General features: G+C 43.1%; 1 protein-coding gene across 4 annotated transcripts in view; it reads left to right on the forward strand.

Annotated features, from left to right (window-relative positions):
* The window catches only part of COL5A1 (collagen type V alpha 1 chain), a 302011-nt gene that overhangs the window by 252892 nt on the left and 29684 nt on the right, over positions 1-19435 (forward strand). For all 4 annotated transcript variants that reach the window (XM_075015472.1, XM_075015471.1, XM_075015474.1 and 1 more), the window contains exons 49-61: positions 287-340; positions 3104-3211; positions 5702-5755; positions 5855-5908; positions 7173-7226; positions 8337-8390; positions 9317-9424; positions 10874-10927; positions 11038-11091; positions 12510-12617; positions 13448-13501; positions 15055-15090; positions 19308-19361. In XM_075015472.1, the coding sequence (XP_074871573.1) occupies positions 287-340; positions 3104-3211; positions 5702-5755; positions 5855-5908; positions 7173-7226; positions 8337-8390; positions 9317-9424; positions 10874-10927; positions 11038-11091; positions 12510-12617; positions 13448-13501; positions 15055-15090; positions 19308-19361 (846 nt within the window). The remainder of the gene's footprint in view (positions 1-286; positions 341-3103; positions 3212-5701; positions 5756-5854; positions 5909-7172; positions 7227-8336; positions 8391-9316; positions 9425-10873; positions 10928-11037; positions 11092-12509; positions 12618-13447; positions 13502-15054; positions 15091-19307; positions 19362-19435) is intronic.

Genomic DNA, 19435 nt, shown 5'->3' on the forward strand with positions numbered 1-19435 from the left:
ATATGTTCAATGACAGGTCCTTACAAGCTGGTGAGGAGTATTAATTTTAAACAGTATTTATACTAGAGCTGGTTGGAGAAAAAAAAGCAAATGATAAAAAATTCCCCAGACTTCCCAGGAACCGGCTTAGCCATTTATTGACCAACTTTAATCTTCTCACTGCTAGAAATGGGTGCCTGCCTTGGGTCAAAAGGCAATATTTCACACCCTTTACCATGACTGGTAAATAGCTCTCAATAGCAATGTAAGTACGTGATGTTTTTTTTCCCCTTGCCCTGATCTGTAGGGTGAACCTGGTGAATCTGGTGAGCCTGGTCTTCCAGGAGAGGGTGGCCCGCCGGTAAGTAGTCCATTTTTTAAAGCTGTCTGTATATTGTGGTTTTAATTGAAATTGAACAGCATTAGCACCTTAGAGCAGTAGCAAAGAGGAATAAACAATATAATGGTCCCACCCATTAAGGAGAGTTTGACCCCTACATGTGAACTGCTTTGAAAGCTCAGCAGGCCTCCTTTGTTTGCATAAGAGGGGTGTTTTTGTTCTCCAGTGGCTTTCCCAGGCAAGTGGTCAGATGTAGCAGAAATATTAAGAGAATCTGGATCATGGGTGGGTTTTCTGTCTCTCTGGAGCCCTTTGTGAAAGGGTAAGTGGCCAGTGAAATGCATCATCTCATAGAGCTAGAAGGGAACTCGAGAGGTCATCAAGTCCAGTCCCCTGCACTTGCAGCAGGACCTATCACTATCTCTGAGAGATTACTTTTGATTTAACCTGCCCCAGACCCTTGAGAGCCTCCCCTGCTGGGATTGAGCTCACAGTGTTGGGCTTACAAGGTCAATGCTCTAACCACTGAGCTATCCCTCCCTGAATTCACTTGTCCTTTCTCAGTGCTCCCTGAAAGCCTAAGGCAGGGGTCAGCAACCTTTCCTAGGTGGAGTGCCGAAATTTGACGTTTTGATCTCTGTTTACCATCTGAGGGCCGGTGATACATGAGACACCCCGATCCCCATCCATCCATGCAGGAAGGAAAAGGGGAGAGGTGAGACACACCTGCCCTTTAGACTCTGTGGTGGAGAGGGGTGCAGGCCAGTGCTGGGCCAGACCCTGCCAGGATCCCTCTGTGCCAGGTGCCCCCCTGCCCCCTCCCCACACACATTCACTGGGGGACTACACCAGAGCTGAGCCTGGCGGGAGAGAGGGGGACAGTGCAGGCTCACATTTCAGGTGTGTGCCCCTTCACCAGCCAGCTCACGGGCAGGGCTCGTCCATCCCAATCTCTGCTCCACCACTGCATGGCGAGGAGAGGGGTGGGACTGAGCTGTTGAAAAGAGGCTTGTGTGCCAAGGGTGGGATGCATGCCAGGGGTTACTGACCCCTGGCCTAAAGTGTTTTGGTCCTGTGTTTCCCCAGACTTTGCCTGGAGGGTTGATTGGAAACTAATGTTTCAGTAGAGTGCTATGTGTAATGATGTCAGAGTGGGGTAGCCATGTTAGTCTGCAGCTTCACAAAAAAACAAACAAGCAGTCCTGTAACTCCTTAAAGTCTAACAATGTTATTTATTAGGTTATGAGAGTTTGTGGGCAAGACCCACTTCTTCAAACTTGAAGAAGTGGGTCTTACCCCCTGAAAGCTCATTTGCTGATAAATACAACTGTTAGTCTTTAAGGTGCTACAGGACTGCTCTTTGCTTTTTTTTTTTTAATGTATAATAATCGTCATTGTTGAGTCAGGATGCAGAAACTGAATTCATAATCCATTTTTTGAAAAGAAGGGTGTGGACAGCAGGAGGCAGAACTGACTGTGGTTGGCTGCAGCTTGTGGAATGCAGGCCTTGCCATGCTAAGTTTGTTTAGCTGGCAGAACAATTGAGAAATAAAGGCTTTTTGGACCTTAATAAAAACAACACTGGGGCCATCTAATTATTTCAAACAGGGTATTTGCAATAAATATCGTTCAGGTATCTGAGAGGTTTAATGGAACATATAAAACAATACCAGAACAAAAACAACAAGCAGTCCTGTGGCACCTTAGGGTAGGGCTACACAGCAAAGTTGTTTTGAAATAACTATCCTAGCGTATACACAGCACAACAGCTATTTCAAAATACTTTCGGAATACTGGTTGGCTTATTTTGAGATTGGTAAACCTCATTCTGGCTACGTCTACACGTGCCCCAAACTTCAAAATGGCCACGCAAATGGCCATTTCGAAGTTTACTAATGAAGCACTGAAATGCATATTCAGCGCTTCATTAGCGGGCGGCAGCGGCGCTTCAAAATTGACGCTCCTTGCCGCCGCGCGGCGCGTCCAGACGGGGCTCCTTTTCGAAAGGACCCCGCCTACTTCGAAGTCCAAGGAGCGTCAATTTCGAAGCGCCGCATTTCAGTGCTTCAGTGCTTCATTAGTAAACTTCGAAATGGCCATTTCCTTGGCCATTTCGAAGTTTGGGGCACATGTAGGCACGGCCTGTACAAGGAATAGCACCTATTTTGAAATAGGTGCTGTTAAGACAGGGAATAAAGCCTGTTTTGAAATAAGCCAGAGTGCATCCAATAGCTCTGTTTCAAAAAAGGCTCTGTGTGTGTAGGTGCTCTATTTAGAAATAGCTCAGTGCTATTTCAAAATGCATTTCTTGTGTGTAGCAGCATTATTTTGACATAAGCTCTGATTTTGAAATAAAGCTGCTGTGTAGACATATCTCAGAGACGAACACTTTTATTAGCTTTCATAGGTAAAAGCCGCTTCATCAGATGGGTTGGAGTGGAAATAACAGAATCCTATATATATATATATATATATATATATAAAAAGGAAAAAAAAAAAGGGAAGGGGTGAAGGAAAAGGAAGTGACGTATCATTAGTAGGACCAGTCACAGAGGGGTAGCTGTGTTAGTCTGTATCTTCACAAAACAAATAAGCAATCCTGTAGCACTTTAAAGACTAACACAATAATGTATTAGGTGATGCACTTTCATGGGACAGACCCACTTCTTCAGATGTGGAAACTCTGATGAAAGTAAACTAGTAGGGCCAGTTAATGAAGCAAATTAAGCTGGATGTGTCTCAGTCTTTTTCTCCACATAATAGAAAATTCTGTTTTCCCTACAGGGTCCTAAAGGAGAAAGAGGTGAAAAGGGAGAAGCAGGCCCTTCTGGTGCAGCTGGTCCTCCTGGCCCAAAAGGTCCACCAGGTGATGATGGGCCAAAAGGTAGCCCTGTAAGTACCCCATCATTTAGGAAGCGTGTTAAACAGAGAGTTTGGTTTTGGAAGCCATGTTCCAAAGATGCTCAGGAAAGTTGTGACAGCTTAACAATCAGGTGAACCAGACCTTCTAGTGGTGCCCAAGTTCAAACCAATTTCTTTAGAGTTTTAAAGAGGAATAGTCCTAGTTTTTAGGCTATTCAGGTAATATTAGTGTAACCTAAAGGCACTGAGACCATGGACAAGGGAAAGTAAAGTCTCTGCCCTGCAGCCTTAGCTGAGAAGCAGCTGGCTTTTAGCTCATGCTGTAGAGGCACATGGCTTTAGCCCCTAGGGTAGCAAGTTCATTTCTTCCTGCCAATGAGCCAGGTCTGTCAGCCTTACACTAGGATGATCGGTCCTTTTCTCACACTAGAGGGAAATTTACCCATGTGGAGTTCGAGGTCTGTGCCCTCTGACATCTCATGGAAAGCCCTATTTGAAGGGCAGTAAGTGGGGTATTGACACTTCCATGGCTCTCTGCAGCGGGCCGTGCTTTGCAGAAAAACCTATGTGAGATTTAAATGGCTGTGTATGTTTTGTGTAGTAAATGACTCCATTTCCTCATTTGAGATGTGCAGCTCAGTTTTGGGCTGCTGCAAATCATCCCTAGCTGTGTTGAAATCAATAGCTTTATCCAGGTTACAACAGCTGAGGATGACGTGGTGCTTTTCTTGCCTCTTACTTTGTACATAAGGATATAAAAATGGCCACTCTGGGTCAGATCAATGGTCCATCTAGCCCAGTATCCTGTCTTCCAGCAGAGGCTGACGCCTGGAGCCCCAGAGGGCGTGAACAGAACAGTTAATCCTGAAAGCAATCCTTCCCCTGACATCCATTTCCAGCCTCTGACACACAGAGGCTAGGGGCACCATTCCCACCTATCCTGGCTAATAGCCACTGATAGACCTAGGCTACGTCTACACATGCACCCAACTTCGAAATAGCTTATTTCGATGTTGCGACATCGAAATAGGCTATTTCGATGAATAACGTCTACACGTCCTCCAGGGCTGGCAACGTCGATGTTCAACTTCGACGTTGCTCAGCCCAACATCGAAATAGGCACAGCGAGGGAACGTCTACACGGCAAAGTAGCACACATCGAAATAAGGGAGCCAGGCACAGCTGCAGACAGGGTCACGGGGCGGACTCAACAGCAAGTCGCTCCCTTAAAGGGCCCCTCCCAGACACACTTTCATTAAACAGTGCAAGATACACAGAGCCAACAACTAGTTGCAGACCCTGTATATGCAGCACGGACCCCCAGCTGCAGCAGCAGCAGCCAGAAGCCCTGGGCTAAGGGCTGCTGCCCACAGTGACCACAGAGCCCCGCAAGGGCTGGAGAGAGAGTATCTCTCAACCCCCCAGCTGATGGCCACCATGGAGGACCCCGCTATTTCGATGTTGCGGGACGCGGATCGTCTACACGTCCCTACTTCGATGTTGAACGTCGAAGTAGGGCGCTATTCCCATCCGCTCATGGGGTTAGCGACTTCGACGTCTCGCCGCCTAACGTCGATTTCAACTTCGAAATAGCGCCCAACACGTGTAGACGTGACGGGCGCTATTTCGAAGTTACTGCCGCTACTTCGAAGTAGCGTGCACGTGTAGACGCAGCCCTAATCTCCATCAATTTATCTAGTTATTTTTTGAGCCCTGTTAAAGTCCTGGTCTTCACAGCCTCCTCTGGCAAGGAGTAACAAAGGCAACCATGTGCCACATAAAGAAAAAATTCCTTTTGTTAATTTTAAACCTGCTACCCAGGGTAGTTATTAACATGTCATAATAGATGAGTCTTTGGTGTGTCACGTTATTGGTTGAAGACTCTTGGTTGAACACCATTCTGGAAGTTATTTTAATGTATTCTGTAGGTACTGTACTAGCAGCAGGTTTGATTCATTAAATGCTTTGTGATGTTCCTCATATGAAAGATGTTCTACACAATGGGACAGATCCTCAGCTAGCGTAAACACAGATTGCCCCGTTGACTTCAGCAGAGCACTATTGATTTACATGAGCTGAGCATATGGTCCAATGAAATGAAATTCTAATAATGCTGCTACAGGCCTATACTAAACCCCCCAGGTATCAGCCCCCAACCCAACTTTGCTGAAGTTTGGATTCAGATTTAAATTATGATCCTTAATTAATCAAACCAAAACCTCCAGCTCCAAGAAGTCTCCTACTTTGGAAAAGTTCTTATGACTTGTTCCATGTTTCTAATGGACTGACCTGAACGTTGAATATCACAGCTCGTGTCCGTGTATGGTGGCATGGACCAAAGCAATCTTTTCTGATTTGGGGAGCTGAACTTTGATTATGTCAGAGCTGTGCCACTCAACGCTCTGCTGTGTGCAGTAGCTCTTTTAGTTATGTCTGGAGTAAGAGACATGTGCTGCTTTAGAGTTCTCTGATAAATATACCACAGCTGACCGAGGGATATCCTTTTTCTTCCTTTTGCAGGGTCCAGTTGGTTTTCCTGGTGACCCAGGTCCCCCTGGAGAGCCTGGCCCAGCTGTAAGTTCCAACATTCAGAAAGGGATGAGCTGCTTTCACTCTGGGCAGGAGAAGGGCAATTCTTAGTGCATGTAAAACTCCTTCTCCTCCTCCTCCTAGGGTCAAGATGGTCCCCCAGGTGACAAAGGAGATGATGGTGAACCTGGTCAGACGGTAAGTACATTCTGGTATACAAGGCGTGTGTGGTATTAGGAGCTCGGTATTCATCTTCTGCTACTCCTGGTTCCTAGGTCTAATTGTTGTGCATATCACTACAAATGCAGGAATGGAGGGAGGGATTCTGGAAGGAACAAATGGAATCTATGCACCCAACCCCCATGGACTTCCACTGGGAGCCAAGTACCTGACTTCCATTTTTGCTGTTCAAATCTCTCCCTCTTTTCTATGTCCAGCTGCAGTAATTTACTGGACCCCAGCTGTGGATTCTATAGCTTTGGTATATCATGTGTTTCCTTTAATTCATTTTGGGATATCTACAGTAAAGTCTTTCATATCCAGCAGCCTCGGCACTAGGAGGTTGCCAGATATTTAAATATTCTGGATAATAGAGAGCTGTACTTAGCAATTCATAACACTAAAGAAAAACAAGATTAGATATTAAGAAACAAACAAAACTGTATGCAGAGTACTCTATTTACCAGCCACAGTAGTCTTGTACACTGTAAACTTATACTCTAGTTGCTGTATTTATTTGCATTTACTTTCACTATACTGTACTTAAAGAAAATGTAACTAAAATATTTGAGCGTTCTGGGTGATAGAATGCTGGATACGACAGAGTTTACTCTATGGTTATGTCTAGATTAGAGCGATCTATTGACAGAAGTTTTTGTCAGAAATATCTTCTGACAAAACTTCTGTCGACAGATCACAGGCAGATTGCCAAGTGGATCACACAATCGACCTGCTCTGTCAACAAAGAGTGGCCAGACTGCCCCGCTGCTCTCTCGACAAAATGACCAACTGGAAGCACAGCAGGCAGGGTTGTCCGGCGTCCTGGAAGCCTTTTCTATCAACAGAAGGCCCCTTGGAACATCCAGACAGGCTGTGTGTTGACAGAGCTCTGTCGATAGAGGTGTTCTTCCTGGTGGGGAGCAAGATACAAAAGTGCTGAGTTCTGTCAACAGAACACCCTTGGGAATCTGAACACTCAGTGGGTTTTGTTGGCACAACGGCTGTTCTGCTGACAAAATCCTTTAGTCTAGACATAGCCTATTATGTTTCAAATCACTCGTTTGTTCTGAAATCCTAAGATGGGGTAAAATGAGATATCAGCTTCTCTGATTAGCAGTCAGATCTCACATTGTTTAGTCTTAATTCTAATGCAAACGCCATTCGGTCAGATTACATGTTAGATAAATGGTCTATTTCATTCGTGTGTCTCGTTATAAGTTGTTCTCTTCCACTTTTAAACTAGGGATCCCCTGGTCCAACTGGAGAACCAGGTCCATCTGGTCCACCTGGGAAGAGGGTAAGTTAATTTTTTAGAATGTTGTTTCATGTAAATTTTAATGAGATTTCTGAAATTGGTGTCATTAGTTTGCTTTAATTCTAAGAGGCTTTATCCAGTCAGCGGAGTTCTTAAAAGTTCTCATCATTAATATCTGCTTTGTGTGACAACATTTGTCATTCTGGTATCAATTTTGCAATACCGCCATGCTGATGTACACAAATATAGGGCTAAAACGTCCACAGGTGCAAATAGACAAAACTCAGTGGAGCCGTGCCTGTTTATACCAGCTGGAGCTCAGGCCTCTATGCAAAATGGTTAGTGGAAGTAATACACGCTGAAGACAACTGTTAGATAACATAGAACTGGAAGAGACTCTGAGAGGTCATCAAGTCCAGTCCCCTACATTTACAGCAGGACCTATTACCCAGATTTTTTTTAAACTTTAACCTGGCCTAGACCCTTGACAGCCCACCTCAAAAATTGAGCGCTCGCTCCTGGGTGTCTAAGTCCAGTGTGCTTACCACTGAGCTATGCCACCCTACTTGAGCTGCATTTACCTGTCTCTTTATGGAGTGATCCTGCAGACATTAACAAGTAGAAAGTTCATTGCTCTTGTAGGCCACAAGACAGTGGAATCTGGCCCTTAAGCACCAGCTGTCCCAAAAATATATGCATGTGTGTACCTTGTGGATACACACATGAGCACCCCAAAAATCTGAATCAGTAATACAGAATAGTTTATTTCCTGAAACTAAGAACCAATTGTGAGAAAATTCACATACTGAAATATAACCCTTTGTTGGGAATACTTAAAGATGTTTAGAGCTAAATCTAAAACCCATGGAAGTTAATGGGAAGTTGCCCACTGAATTCTCTGGGCTTTAAATCAGGTTATTTGTAAAATATACGATATTTGGCTCTCCCACTCTGTTTCAGGATTTCTCTTCCAAACGTTCATCTGAGATGGGTGAATGGTTAATTTATAAGGGTGTTACTTTTAAGGCCATTGACAGGTAGCCAGCCTGTTATTTTCCTCCTTGTTCACAGTGTGTCTGTAAATAGCACCACAGCCATTCCAGGCAAGTTGTGATCTAAGATGATCCTGCTTCTGTTTTGTGTTCTCACTAGGGTCCTCCTGGTCCAGCAGGTCCTGAAGGAAGACAAGGAGAGAAAGGAGCCAAGGTAAGGGATGAAATCAGTGTCTGTAGGTGTGCCCTAGACAGCTCTTGAGCAATGCCCAGGGGAGCCGACGGGCTTGCTATGTCCCTGGGTGAGGGAGGGCCTCATGCAGAAGGGGAGGGGTGGGGGGTACTAGCTTTCAAAGCCACCCAGGGCATGCCATATGGCGCTATAGTGTCAATTTAAAGGGTCAGAGATTCTGGCCACTGCTGCTCCTGCAGTATTAGTGGCTGCAGCTGACAACCCCAGATCCTTTTGAAGTGTCCGGCCCTGGGGCAGCTGCCCTCTTTGCCCCCCATCATAGGCCCTGGCAACATGTCATAAAAATTTGTGTGTAAAGAACAGATTGTCATTTCCCTTTGTATTTCAATAAAACATGAAAACTGGACTTGTAGACCATCAACTTCAAATGAAGGCTTCTCTTCCAAGAGTTTGTTTTACCATTTAACAACTTCCACTGATATTTATGAAATTATAAAGGTTTTAGAAATATGCTTTTTGGTATCAAAACTGTCATATACTGCAACTTACTGTGTTGTAAAGAGCACTGTGTATGCAAGACTATAATATCAGAAGAAACAGGCTATTCCAAAACTATGATTATCTCCAAGTTGAGTCAGAATTAGAACATTGAAAATGATATTGTAAGTTACAGTATTGTTGTTGGTTATGATTTACATTCTGGTGGCTCCCTGGAACATAGACTATTGTGCTAGGTGCTGTACAAACACAGATCAAAAAGATAGTTGAGTTACACTCCTGCAAGTTGGTCAGTAAACAGACCGTCATGGAAAAGTTCTGCAGCTCCAGGACTTGGCTTTCAGTGATGCATTGGAGAACCAGATGGGGTGTGGCAGGAAGAACACCTCATTGGAAGGATAAACAAAGGGATCATTTGCAAACTGGATCATTTTGTCGCTTGTCACTAGGGTGAATCTGGTCTGGAAGGACCTCCCGGGAAGACAGGTCCAGTTGGTCCCCAGGGACCTCCAGGGAAACCTGGTCCTGATGGTCTGCGAGGAATTCCTGGCCCAGTGGTGAGTATTTAAAAACTTTTGAACTAGAATAATGACCAGGCGTTACAATAAAACTTCTCTCTTAAAGAATGCCTTTTGTCCCAAGCATCGTTGTAGGAGGGCCACAGAACATAACAGTCCTCAGACATCAGTGCCTGATATCTGATGACTGGGTGTTTTTAGTAAAGGGGGCATGACTTTAGCATTCATTCTCCCACTGCCAAGTGGTCCCACAGAGTCCAGTTCTGTTGACTTTTAATTAATGATGGCAGATCTGTTCTTTTTCATGTCTTTCGGCTGAGTTTTGTGGAAGCATGCCAGATTCTCCAGAGGGAATGAACAGAACTGGTTATCAACAAATGATCTGTCCCCTGCCAATTACCAGTCTCGACAAAGGCTAGGGACCCCATCACTGCAGATCCTCATTAATAGCCAAAGATGGACCTACCCTCCATTAATTTATCCAGCATTATTTTGAATCCTGTTAAAGCCTCAGCCGTCACAACATCCTCTGGCAAGAAGTTCCACATGTTGGCTGTGCACTGAGTGAAGTAATGCTTCCTTTTTTGTTTTAAACCTATTACATTTCATTTGGTGACCCCTAGTTCTTGTTTATGGGAAGGAATAAATATTTTTTCCATATTTACTGTCTCCACGCCAGTCATGGTTTTATAGACCTTTATCATATCCCCCACCTTAATCATCTCTTTTCTGAGCTGAAAACTGCCCCAGTCTTATTAATCTCTCCTCATATGGCAGCTGTTCCATGCTCCTAATTATTTTCTGAATCTTTTTCAATTCCAATCTCTCTTTTTTTGAGATGAGGCAACCACATCTGCAAACAGGATTCAAGATGCAGGTGTACCATGAATTCATAAGCAGGCAATATCTTCTGTTTTTTATCTCTCTCTTTCTTAATGATTCCCAAATCAAAGGAAATTGTGTATGGTTGGTTTTACATTTTTATTAAAGGTTGAGGTAGGTCTAGGGTAACTATTCCAAAGCTCCTGTGTCCCATTTTCAAAAGACACTTAGGCACATGGGAACCAAACTCTTCTTAACTTTAGTTTCTTTGGCACACTGAGGCAAAACTCTTATTGTCACTTAGGAGTAAAGGATGACTTCAATATTGGGCATCACTTTTGGCTTGTGGTTTATTTTTTTTATTATTACTTTCAGAAACCTTGATCGAAAACCCCTTAAAGTTGCTAGAAATGTCCCTGAGACTGCTGTCCTTTGCATCAGGCCCAGGCCATGTCCATGCCCTGAGGCATTTGTAATTAAGTGCATTTTTAAGGTTAACATATATCAACTTAATACATAAGGGTTATAGAATTCATTTTTCTATAGTTGCACCCAAGCCAGAGAGGTCACCTATGGATGGGTGGAGATACTTGAACTTGACTACTCAGACCTCTGGACAGCCTCTACCTTAAAAGCCTTCTCTGAGTGGATTGTATTGTTTTACAGGGTGAACAAGGGCTTCCTGGATCCCCAGGCCCCGATGGTCCTCCAGGCCCCCTGGTATGTCTTTGTAGTCCACGTTGTTTTGGTTGCATGTATACAGATTCTTGCATTTGGCATAGACTATTCTTATCTGAGTTTCCTCTTTTTCTTTTTTTTTTCCCTTAAAGGGCCCACCTGGTTTACCTGGTCTTAAGGGAGATTCGGGTCCTAAAGGTGAAAAGGTGAGGCTGCTACCTAAAACATGTTCGGATACCTATATTTTCAGATGCATTGCCCTTCTTCCCGCAACAACTCTGTGGACAGTATGTAATAGACCTCAATAGTCATGCTATGGGGATATTATACATTATTAACAGATTCTTCAGCCTTTGGTGTGAAATCCATCCCCGTGAAGCAAACTGCACAAGGGCTCTGGATGCTTAAGTCCAACATAAGCCTCATTTTGAGATCTTATTTGAAACGTACAAGGTGCATAGGCCTTATGCAGTCTCACTGCAGGGGAATGAATTTATCCGATCCCTCTACACCCAATACACAGCAAGATTTCACAATATTCCAGAATTCACTTTGTTCATGATAGTATGTGCTAAAACACAAAGTGGGATTGCTGAAGGTATCATAGCATCAGGCAGATCTTCGACAGGGCTCATACATACAAGGGATTTTGGCCATGACTTCCATTATGATTCTTCTTCCTGATATACATGTTGATTATCAGGCAGATTCATTGATCTGTAAGAAATGTAAGTGGTTCAGGAAGAAATTTCTCCCCATAATTCAGTGTCTAACTTTGGAATCCATGGCTAATGTTTTACGTCTCCCTGAGAGTTACTGGGCGTTAATACATTCTGCAGGAAACTAAACTGGTCCATTTTGTTAGGGTTATGTCCCTAAGGCTTAGTCTACAGTAGGCTGGTAAGTCGATTTCGGATATGCAATTTCTAGCTATCGTAATGGCGTAACTAGAATCAATGTATCTGAAATTGACTTATCTTACTGTCCTCGCCAAGGGAGGTCGACAGGAGTGTTTCTCCCATTGAACTCCCTTACTCCTCGCTATAGTGAGGAGTACGGGGTCAATTTCCAAGCCCACACAGATCGATTTTGCATGTTTCTACCAGACATGCGAAATCGAACTCTGGAAGTTCGACCGTGACTGGATTGGTCTTCCCAGAAGGGTGGAGGTAGCCCTAAGTCATCTCTAATTGCAAGTCTGTGTAAAGTGTGCAGTTAGCAAAAGGCAGAGAAACAGGCAGTAACTTGGTAGACAACTGGCATGCTTGAGATAATGGTTCTGAATTTCATTTGTAGAAATTAACATAACATATGCTAAGGCATGAAAAGAACAGACTCAGGAGTACAGCAATGCCACTTCTGCTATATTTGCAGCATCCCGGTTAGCAGAAAGCTAGTGTTTTTCATTACTAAGAACTGTGGACATTTTTGGCTGCTTTTCATACTCTGCTACAAAGTCTTCCCTTTCACCTTCCTATCCCTGGTTTTCCAGTAGGTATAAACACTTTCCTTCCACTTGTTTAATTGCTTGCTTTTAAAGATGTGACCTCTGGAGGAGTTTCATGGGCTTAATACTTTGAGTACGAGACAGCTGATCTTAACTTCTGCTGTTTGTTTTTTCTAGGGTCATCCAGGTTTAATTGGCCTCATTGGGCCTCCTGGTGAGCAGGGAGAAAAGGGTGACAGAGGTCTTCCAGGACCCCAGGGTTCACCTGGACCTAAAGGAGAGCAGGTAGGTGTTTTTAGGGACACTTTGGAGTCATCTGTGAGGCAGTTATTAAATGTGCCAAGGAGGCAATGCTGAACCTTCATCCCAGGTATAATGGATTGAAACCTTGTTCCTTTCATCAGGTGGCTTAATAGGACAGTTGGCTTTCTCTAGTCAGAGACATCATCTCAGCATGACACAGGGGCTTTTTCTAACTCTTGAACAACATTTCCTATACAAATATACTGTCTGGTACCCATAGAAGCTAGTTACCAGCTAGAAGTTATTATACTTAAGGGAGAGATTCAAGCTTGGTTTTAGACGTAGTGATTCGGACCTGTCTTTCTAAAGAGAGGCTGAATCCTCATGCTCCGAAAGGTCAGGGAAGCGGGCAACTTTGGGCCTATTGTAATGGAATCCAAGGAAGTGGGTCTTTCCCACAAAAGCTCTTTCCCTGATAAATAAACTTGTTAGTCTTTAAGGTGCTACAGGACGGCTTGTTATAGGGGAAACAAGTGAGACTAGGAAAGGAGGTGGAAAAAACTGTTTTATGTGCGCCAAGGCATGTGCAGATGTGTGCCACTAATAGAAACACATGCTGATGGCTGTGGTTGCTATGGGCAGGCTGAGAATCAGCTGGGTGGCACCTGAATCTCTCCTGGGTGGCTGCCCAAGCACTGATTTCTGTAAGTGGACACTCAGACTTGCATGGATATGCGTGATGGAAAAGAGTTTTATTCTATACTGAATCGTCAGTTACTGAGCACCAAAATTTGAAATCTGAGCTTATGGTCCATAGATGAGAACCAGCATAAATCCTTTGAAATAAACTTTCTTGTGCCTTTGCTTTTTAGGGTATCGCTGGTCCTTCTGGTCCAATTGGACCTCCAGGTCCACCAGGATTACCAGTAAGTACCAGGCATCAAAAATCCATTTGGTGAAGCAGCAAAAACACAGAACTGCGAGTCAAGAAATCTGGGGGAAGGGTCTATTTCCAGCTCGGCCACTGATGCAATATGTGACAAGTCACTTAAATGCTTTGTACCTCGGCTGCCAAAAAATCTGGATACTCATTTGATACACACCACCCTGGGACATGGTGCAGCTTAATGAATTACTGTTTGTGAAGCACTTTGAAGTGCTGAGTTAATACATTCCTGGTGTTCAGTACCAGGCATAGAACTGTTGGGAAGATGCTGGAGGCTCGAAGTTTAAATAAGTAAAATCCTCCAGTGCTTTCTCACCAGCTTTAGGATCAATGATTTGTGGTGCAGAGCACATGTTGATGTATAGCGTATCATTTCAGAGAAAAGACAGATCTCATCCATATGTTGTTTTGTCTTAAACCTCTCATTATCTTTGGATTTCCAAGGGGCTAGATGATGTGATCTTTTACTTTTGCAGAACAGGGTCTTACTACCTGAGTGGTACCCATCGCAGTAGGTACTCACCAGTGGGACAGCGGGGGTTGGGGGGGGGAGGAAAGAGGGCAGTTGCCCCGAGATCTGGCATTTTGAAGGGACCCGGAGCTCTAGCTGCCACTGCTGCTACTTTGGCCAAAGCTCTGGGCCCCTTTGAAATACAGGCAGTGCTGTTCCACTGCTCCATGTGGCCCAGGGTGGGGGCGGTTTGAATGTCACTCAGGGCTGATTGCTCCAGGCTCCACCCCTTCCACCTTTGGCTCCTCCCCTTTCAGGGCCCCAGAGCCAGACCCCTCTTCCACTTTGCCCAGCGCCTGGGGTGGCTGTCGACCCTGCTGTTCACCAGCATAAATGAGCATTGCCCAGTCTAGCGCACGAAGAGCATTCAGACTAAGAGGCTAAAGGACAACAAGCAACGGGGAAGGGAAGAGATGAGGGTATCTGATTATTTGGTAGAGCACAAGTCAAACTTCTGACAGTGATATGAGTGTCGAGGTTTGATGGCATAAAAATAAAATAAATGAATGGTATGATCAAAACACCTCAGCATGTAATTCAAGACAAATAATTAATCAATTAGCTCCTTCTTCTGTCCGTGGGATATCCACAAGCTATTGTGATATTATCATATTATTTATTTAACTTTAGTCCCTGAATATATTTTTGGAATTCTGCACTCTGTATTCTGTATGCTGATCAGATTTCAAGTTTTAAGTTTGAATGTTCAGAGGTAGTGGCTTCAAAAAATCCTCTGGTGGGTTTCCATCCCTTGACTAGATGAGCATGTAGGTGGAATGCACTGAACTCTTGTATATGCCAACTGAAAATCACATTGCTGGGAACAAAGAGGCAAGCATTTTTTTCAGCAAACTTTTTTTTATTTTGCAAATAATTTCAGGTTTCAAATATCTGCAGAAAATTAAGACAGGGACTCAAAGGTGGCTGAAGTGAATTAGCTGAAAAATTCCAATGACTATGAAATGATTTAACTCCCCCCCACCCAGTACTAATGATCTATTTTTATTCTTTCCTCTGTACAGGGTCCCCCAGGTCCAAAGGGTGCAAAAGGATCATCAGTGAGTATTGACAGTACAAAAACTAAGATACTACACACAGGAACTCTTATTAAATGCATAACCTACTTTCCTTGTTACAGATCAGGAGAGTCAAGGCAGTTAGCTAAATATAACTTTAGCAAACCCAGTCCTTTCAGGCTGTTTAAAATGAAAAATTTTAAATGGAAATGTTTCTTCTAAACATATATTACTTTCTGCCACATTGTTGTTGAGAAGATCAGTCACATCAATCCATATCAGTGGAAAGCAAGAAGAAAACCCACTGCTATAAAGATGGAGATCTTCACGCACTGGGAGGGTGTGCTACACAACAAAGTTATTTCAGAATAACAGCCACTGTTGCGGAATAACTTCATGAGTGTCTACACAGCAAAACTGCTATTTCAAAATAATTTCAAACTAGCGTTTTGACTTATTTCAAATTCTGTAAACCTCATTTTGACCATGTCTACACTATAAAACAAAGTGACAAGGGTTACTACAACACTACAGGGCCACCTCATTACTGAGCATCACAGGCAAAACATTTGCCTGTGTCATTCTCAAATGCCTGCAAAAAGTCACAGATTGAGTCTATCCAGAAACACAATGTGGCTTCAGAGCTGGCAGGTCAATAATGGACATGATTTTCTCACTTTGACAACTACAGGAAAAGTGCAGAGAACAAGGAAAGACGTTATTCATAGCATTTGTGGACTTAACAAAGGCATTTGACAGTTAGTAGATCAGGATTATACAGAGTATTAACCAAGATTGGCTGCCCACCGACCCTACTCAAGCTCATAACATCCTTTCACAAAAACATGAAAGCAACAGTGCGATGTGATGGATCTACTTTGGAACTGTTGGCAATGAACAGCAGAATCAAACAAGGGTGTGTTCTTGCCCCACCCTCTTTGACATGTTCTTCTCACTTCTACTAAATTGTGCATTTCAAAACTCACGCAGCGATATATTTCTCCACACAAGATTAGAGGGCTCTCTGTACAACCTGGCAAGACTCAAGGCCAAAATTAAGGTCAAGAAAGTCCTCATCAGGGAACTCCTCTTCGCAGATGATGCAGCTCTTGTTGCTCAACATGAAGACACGCTACAGTCACTGATGGATTCTCTATCCAGCTCCTGCAAGTTGTTTTCCCTTGACATAAGCATGAAGAAAACTGTTCTATTCACTCTAGGAATACCTCAGCGACCCAATGTCATTCTGGATAACAGCCCATTAGATGTGGTTCAACAGTTCTGTTACCTTGGATCTACTGTCACCACAAACCTATCCATGGACAAAGAACCAAATATCAGAATTGGCAAGGCAGCTACAATTTTTGCCAGACTTACAAAACAAGCATGGAACAAACCTAAGATGACAGTGGAAACAAAGATACTAATCTACCAGGCATGTGTACTGAGTATCCTGCTATATGGTTCTGAGGCGTAGACCACCTACTTGAACCAGGAGAAAAAATTGAACAGCTTCCCTCTTCATTGCCTCTGCAGAATTATGAATATTAACTGACTAGATAAAGTTTCAAATGCAGATGTCCTGTCAACATCTGGCATACCCAGCCTCATAGCAATCCTCAACAGCAGAAGACTATGATGGCTTGGTCATGTGAGAAGAATATGTGATGAATGTCTTCCCAAAGAAATCCTCTTTGGTGAACTGTCATGTGGGATGAGAACAAGAGGAAGACCAAAGCTAAGATTCAGGGATACATGCAAAAACTCCATGAAAAAGTTCAGCATTGATCCAAAATCCTGGGAATCTACATCATAAGATGAAATACCAGGTGACGATTGCTATGACAGGGCACATCATCCTTCGATAGTATATGTGCAAGCCACGCAAAAGAAGTTCATCTTCAAAGGAAAACCTCTCAGACTCCAGAATTCGGAAATAGACTGACGTGTGGTTATTGCAATCGACCATACAAATCCAATATTGAACAGATAAGCTGTGACAGAAGTTGCAAACTCAAACACTGCCCATAGATCTTCACCGCCGCTGCTAACCACCATCTCTCGAGATGAAAAGGGGCCATATATATGAACTTCATTTTGGCCACGTCTACACTAGCAAGTTCTTTCGAAATATGTTTCAAAAGAAGGGGCTCTTTCAAAATATCAGGAGGAGCATCTACACACAAAAAGCATTCTTTTGAAACTAAATTGAAAGAACATGGTGCTCCTTTTGACAGCGCACTTCCATTCCCATTTTAGGAAGAATGCCTTCTTTCAAAAGCTTCTTTTGAAAGAAAATGTGTAGATGCTCCATGGGCTTTTTTTCCTCAATCCCTGGCCTATTCTTTCAAAAGATAGGAGCTGTGTGGGCACTCTCTTTTGAAAGAGGATATCACTCTTTTGATTCGCCTTTGTGTGTGTGGACGCACTCTTTCAAAAGAAGTTCTTTCCAAAGAGATCTTCCGGAAGAACTTCTTTCAAAAGATCACTGTAGTGTAGACGTAACGTTTATGAAGAATAGGGCCTATTCTGAAATACATATTTTGGAATGGGGCTGTATAGAAAGGGAATGGGGCTCTTTCAAAATAAGCCATAGTACTTCTAGGACTGTAATCTGAAATGGACTCTATTGAGTGTGGACGCTCTATTTCAAAGTAGCCAGTTGCTATTTCAGTACACATTTCGTATGTAGATGTGCTATTTCAAAATAAGCTATTCTGGAAAATCTCTTCTAGAATAGTTTATTCCAGAATAACACTGGTGTGGAGACCTAGCCAGAGAGAGGGATGGAAATACAGAACAGGGCTGGACTAAACATACTGCAGAAGAAGAAATGGGTGGAAAACACCCAGTGAAGCTAGTTTAATGTCACTGGTCCTTCCTTTGTGAAGTTGAAGTTTTAGTAGTTGAAAAATGCCAGTTCCTTTTGCAGGGGATTTTTTGCAAGAATACATTTGTCAGAGTGGTGTTCTACATGGCATTCAGTCTGTCATTTCACAAACAAACACCTACAATTTCTGTTTCAGTTTCTGAAACACTTTTTGGTTTAAAATGTTCATGTTTTGAAAACAAAAACAAACAAACAACATTTATACATAATAAACTCTCGCCAAAATATAAACATTTTGCCAAAAGCTTGTACTAGAACATTTTTGGTGGTGGGAAGTTTGGGTAAAATATCAGAAAATTCCTGTCAAAATGAAAATGTTCTGCCAAAATATTCATTTTAGTTAAAAATCTGTTTTTCATCCTAAAAAATATTTTGAGAAGCCCTAGTGAGAGCCATGGGTGCTTGGTGGAGTGGAAGGCCAGAGGAGAGCTCCTTCCACAGAAGGCAATTCAAAGAGAGAATGATGTTCATGGGAAATTTTTCATCATCATTATCAACAACCATGGGCTCAGCGCCTGTTGGTGTCCGATGTGTCTGTCACTATTTCCTTCCCTCTTTCCCTGTCCAGTGCAGAGTGGCTTGGTTTCTGTAGGCTAGCTCCACACCAATCTACTGTATCATATACCCGTTCTCTGTGGGGTCTGCCTCTCCTATTCCAGCCATCTATTATGCCGAACACCAGGGTCTAGATTTTTTGTTCATTGTTCATTCTGCAAATATTCTCGAATAGCTCTAACTTCCATTGTATAACCTTTCATGGTAGGTTCTCTTTCAGCTGAATCTTTCTTTATAATTCCTCGTTGGTGATCTTCTGCATCCATCCTATTGTCAGGATCTTTCTATAACAACTATTCTGAAACGCCAGTATTCTTCTCTTCAAATCTTTCGTTGTCACCCATGTCTCACATCTGTACAACATACTGCTGAATACACGTTTTCAAGATGCTCAGCTTCATTCCTAAGCTCATCGCTTTGCTTTTCCAGATCTTATCCATCACCTTCAAACTCACTCACGCTTTTGCTATTCTAGTCGCTATTTCCTTCTTGCAGTCTAGATCATACGTTATGTTGCTCCCCAGATATGTGAACTTCTCCACATTCTCTAGTTCAATCCCATTTACACTGATCTTCCTTCCTATTCCCTTATCTGCAAATACCATTGTTTTTGTTTTATCGATGTTCATAATCAGTCCATACTGCTTCTCTTCCTCATTTAGCAACTGCACCATTTTCACTAGCTTCTCCTCATCTTCCTCAATGATAACTATATCATCCGCGAACCTCAAGCTGTCAATTCTTATGGGAATTTTTTGGTAGCTGGCATATACTGAGTGAGACCCTCACACTTCTTTCTGTATTTTGCACTTAGGGTCCAACAGGTCCAAAAGGTGAAGCTGGCCATCCGGGCCCACCGGGACCTCCTGTAAGTATAAACCGTTAGGGTGCAATGTAGGGTCAAATGAGAGCTAGAATTAGTGAGTGACATACCTCTGAGAG

This window comes from Carettochelys insculpta, chromosome 21 (genome assembly GCF_033958435.1).
Source record: "Carettochelys insculpta isolate YL-2023 chromosome 21, ASM3395843v1, whole genome shotgun sequence".
NCBI classification, from domain to species: domain Eukaryota; kingdom Metazoa; phylum Chordata; order Testudines; family Carettochelyidae; genus Carettochelys; species Carettochelys insculpta.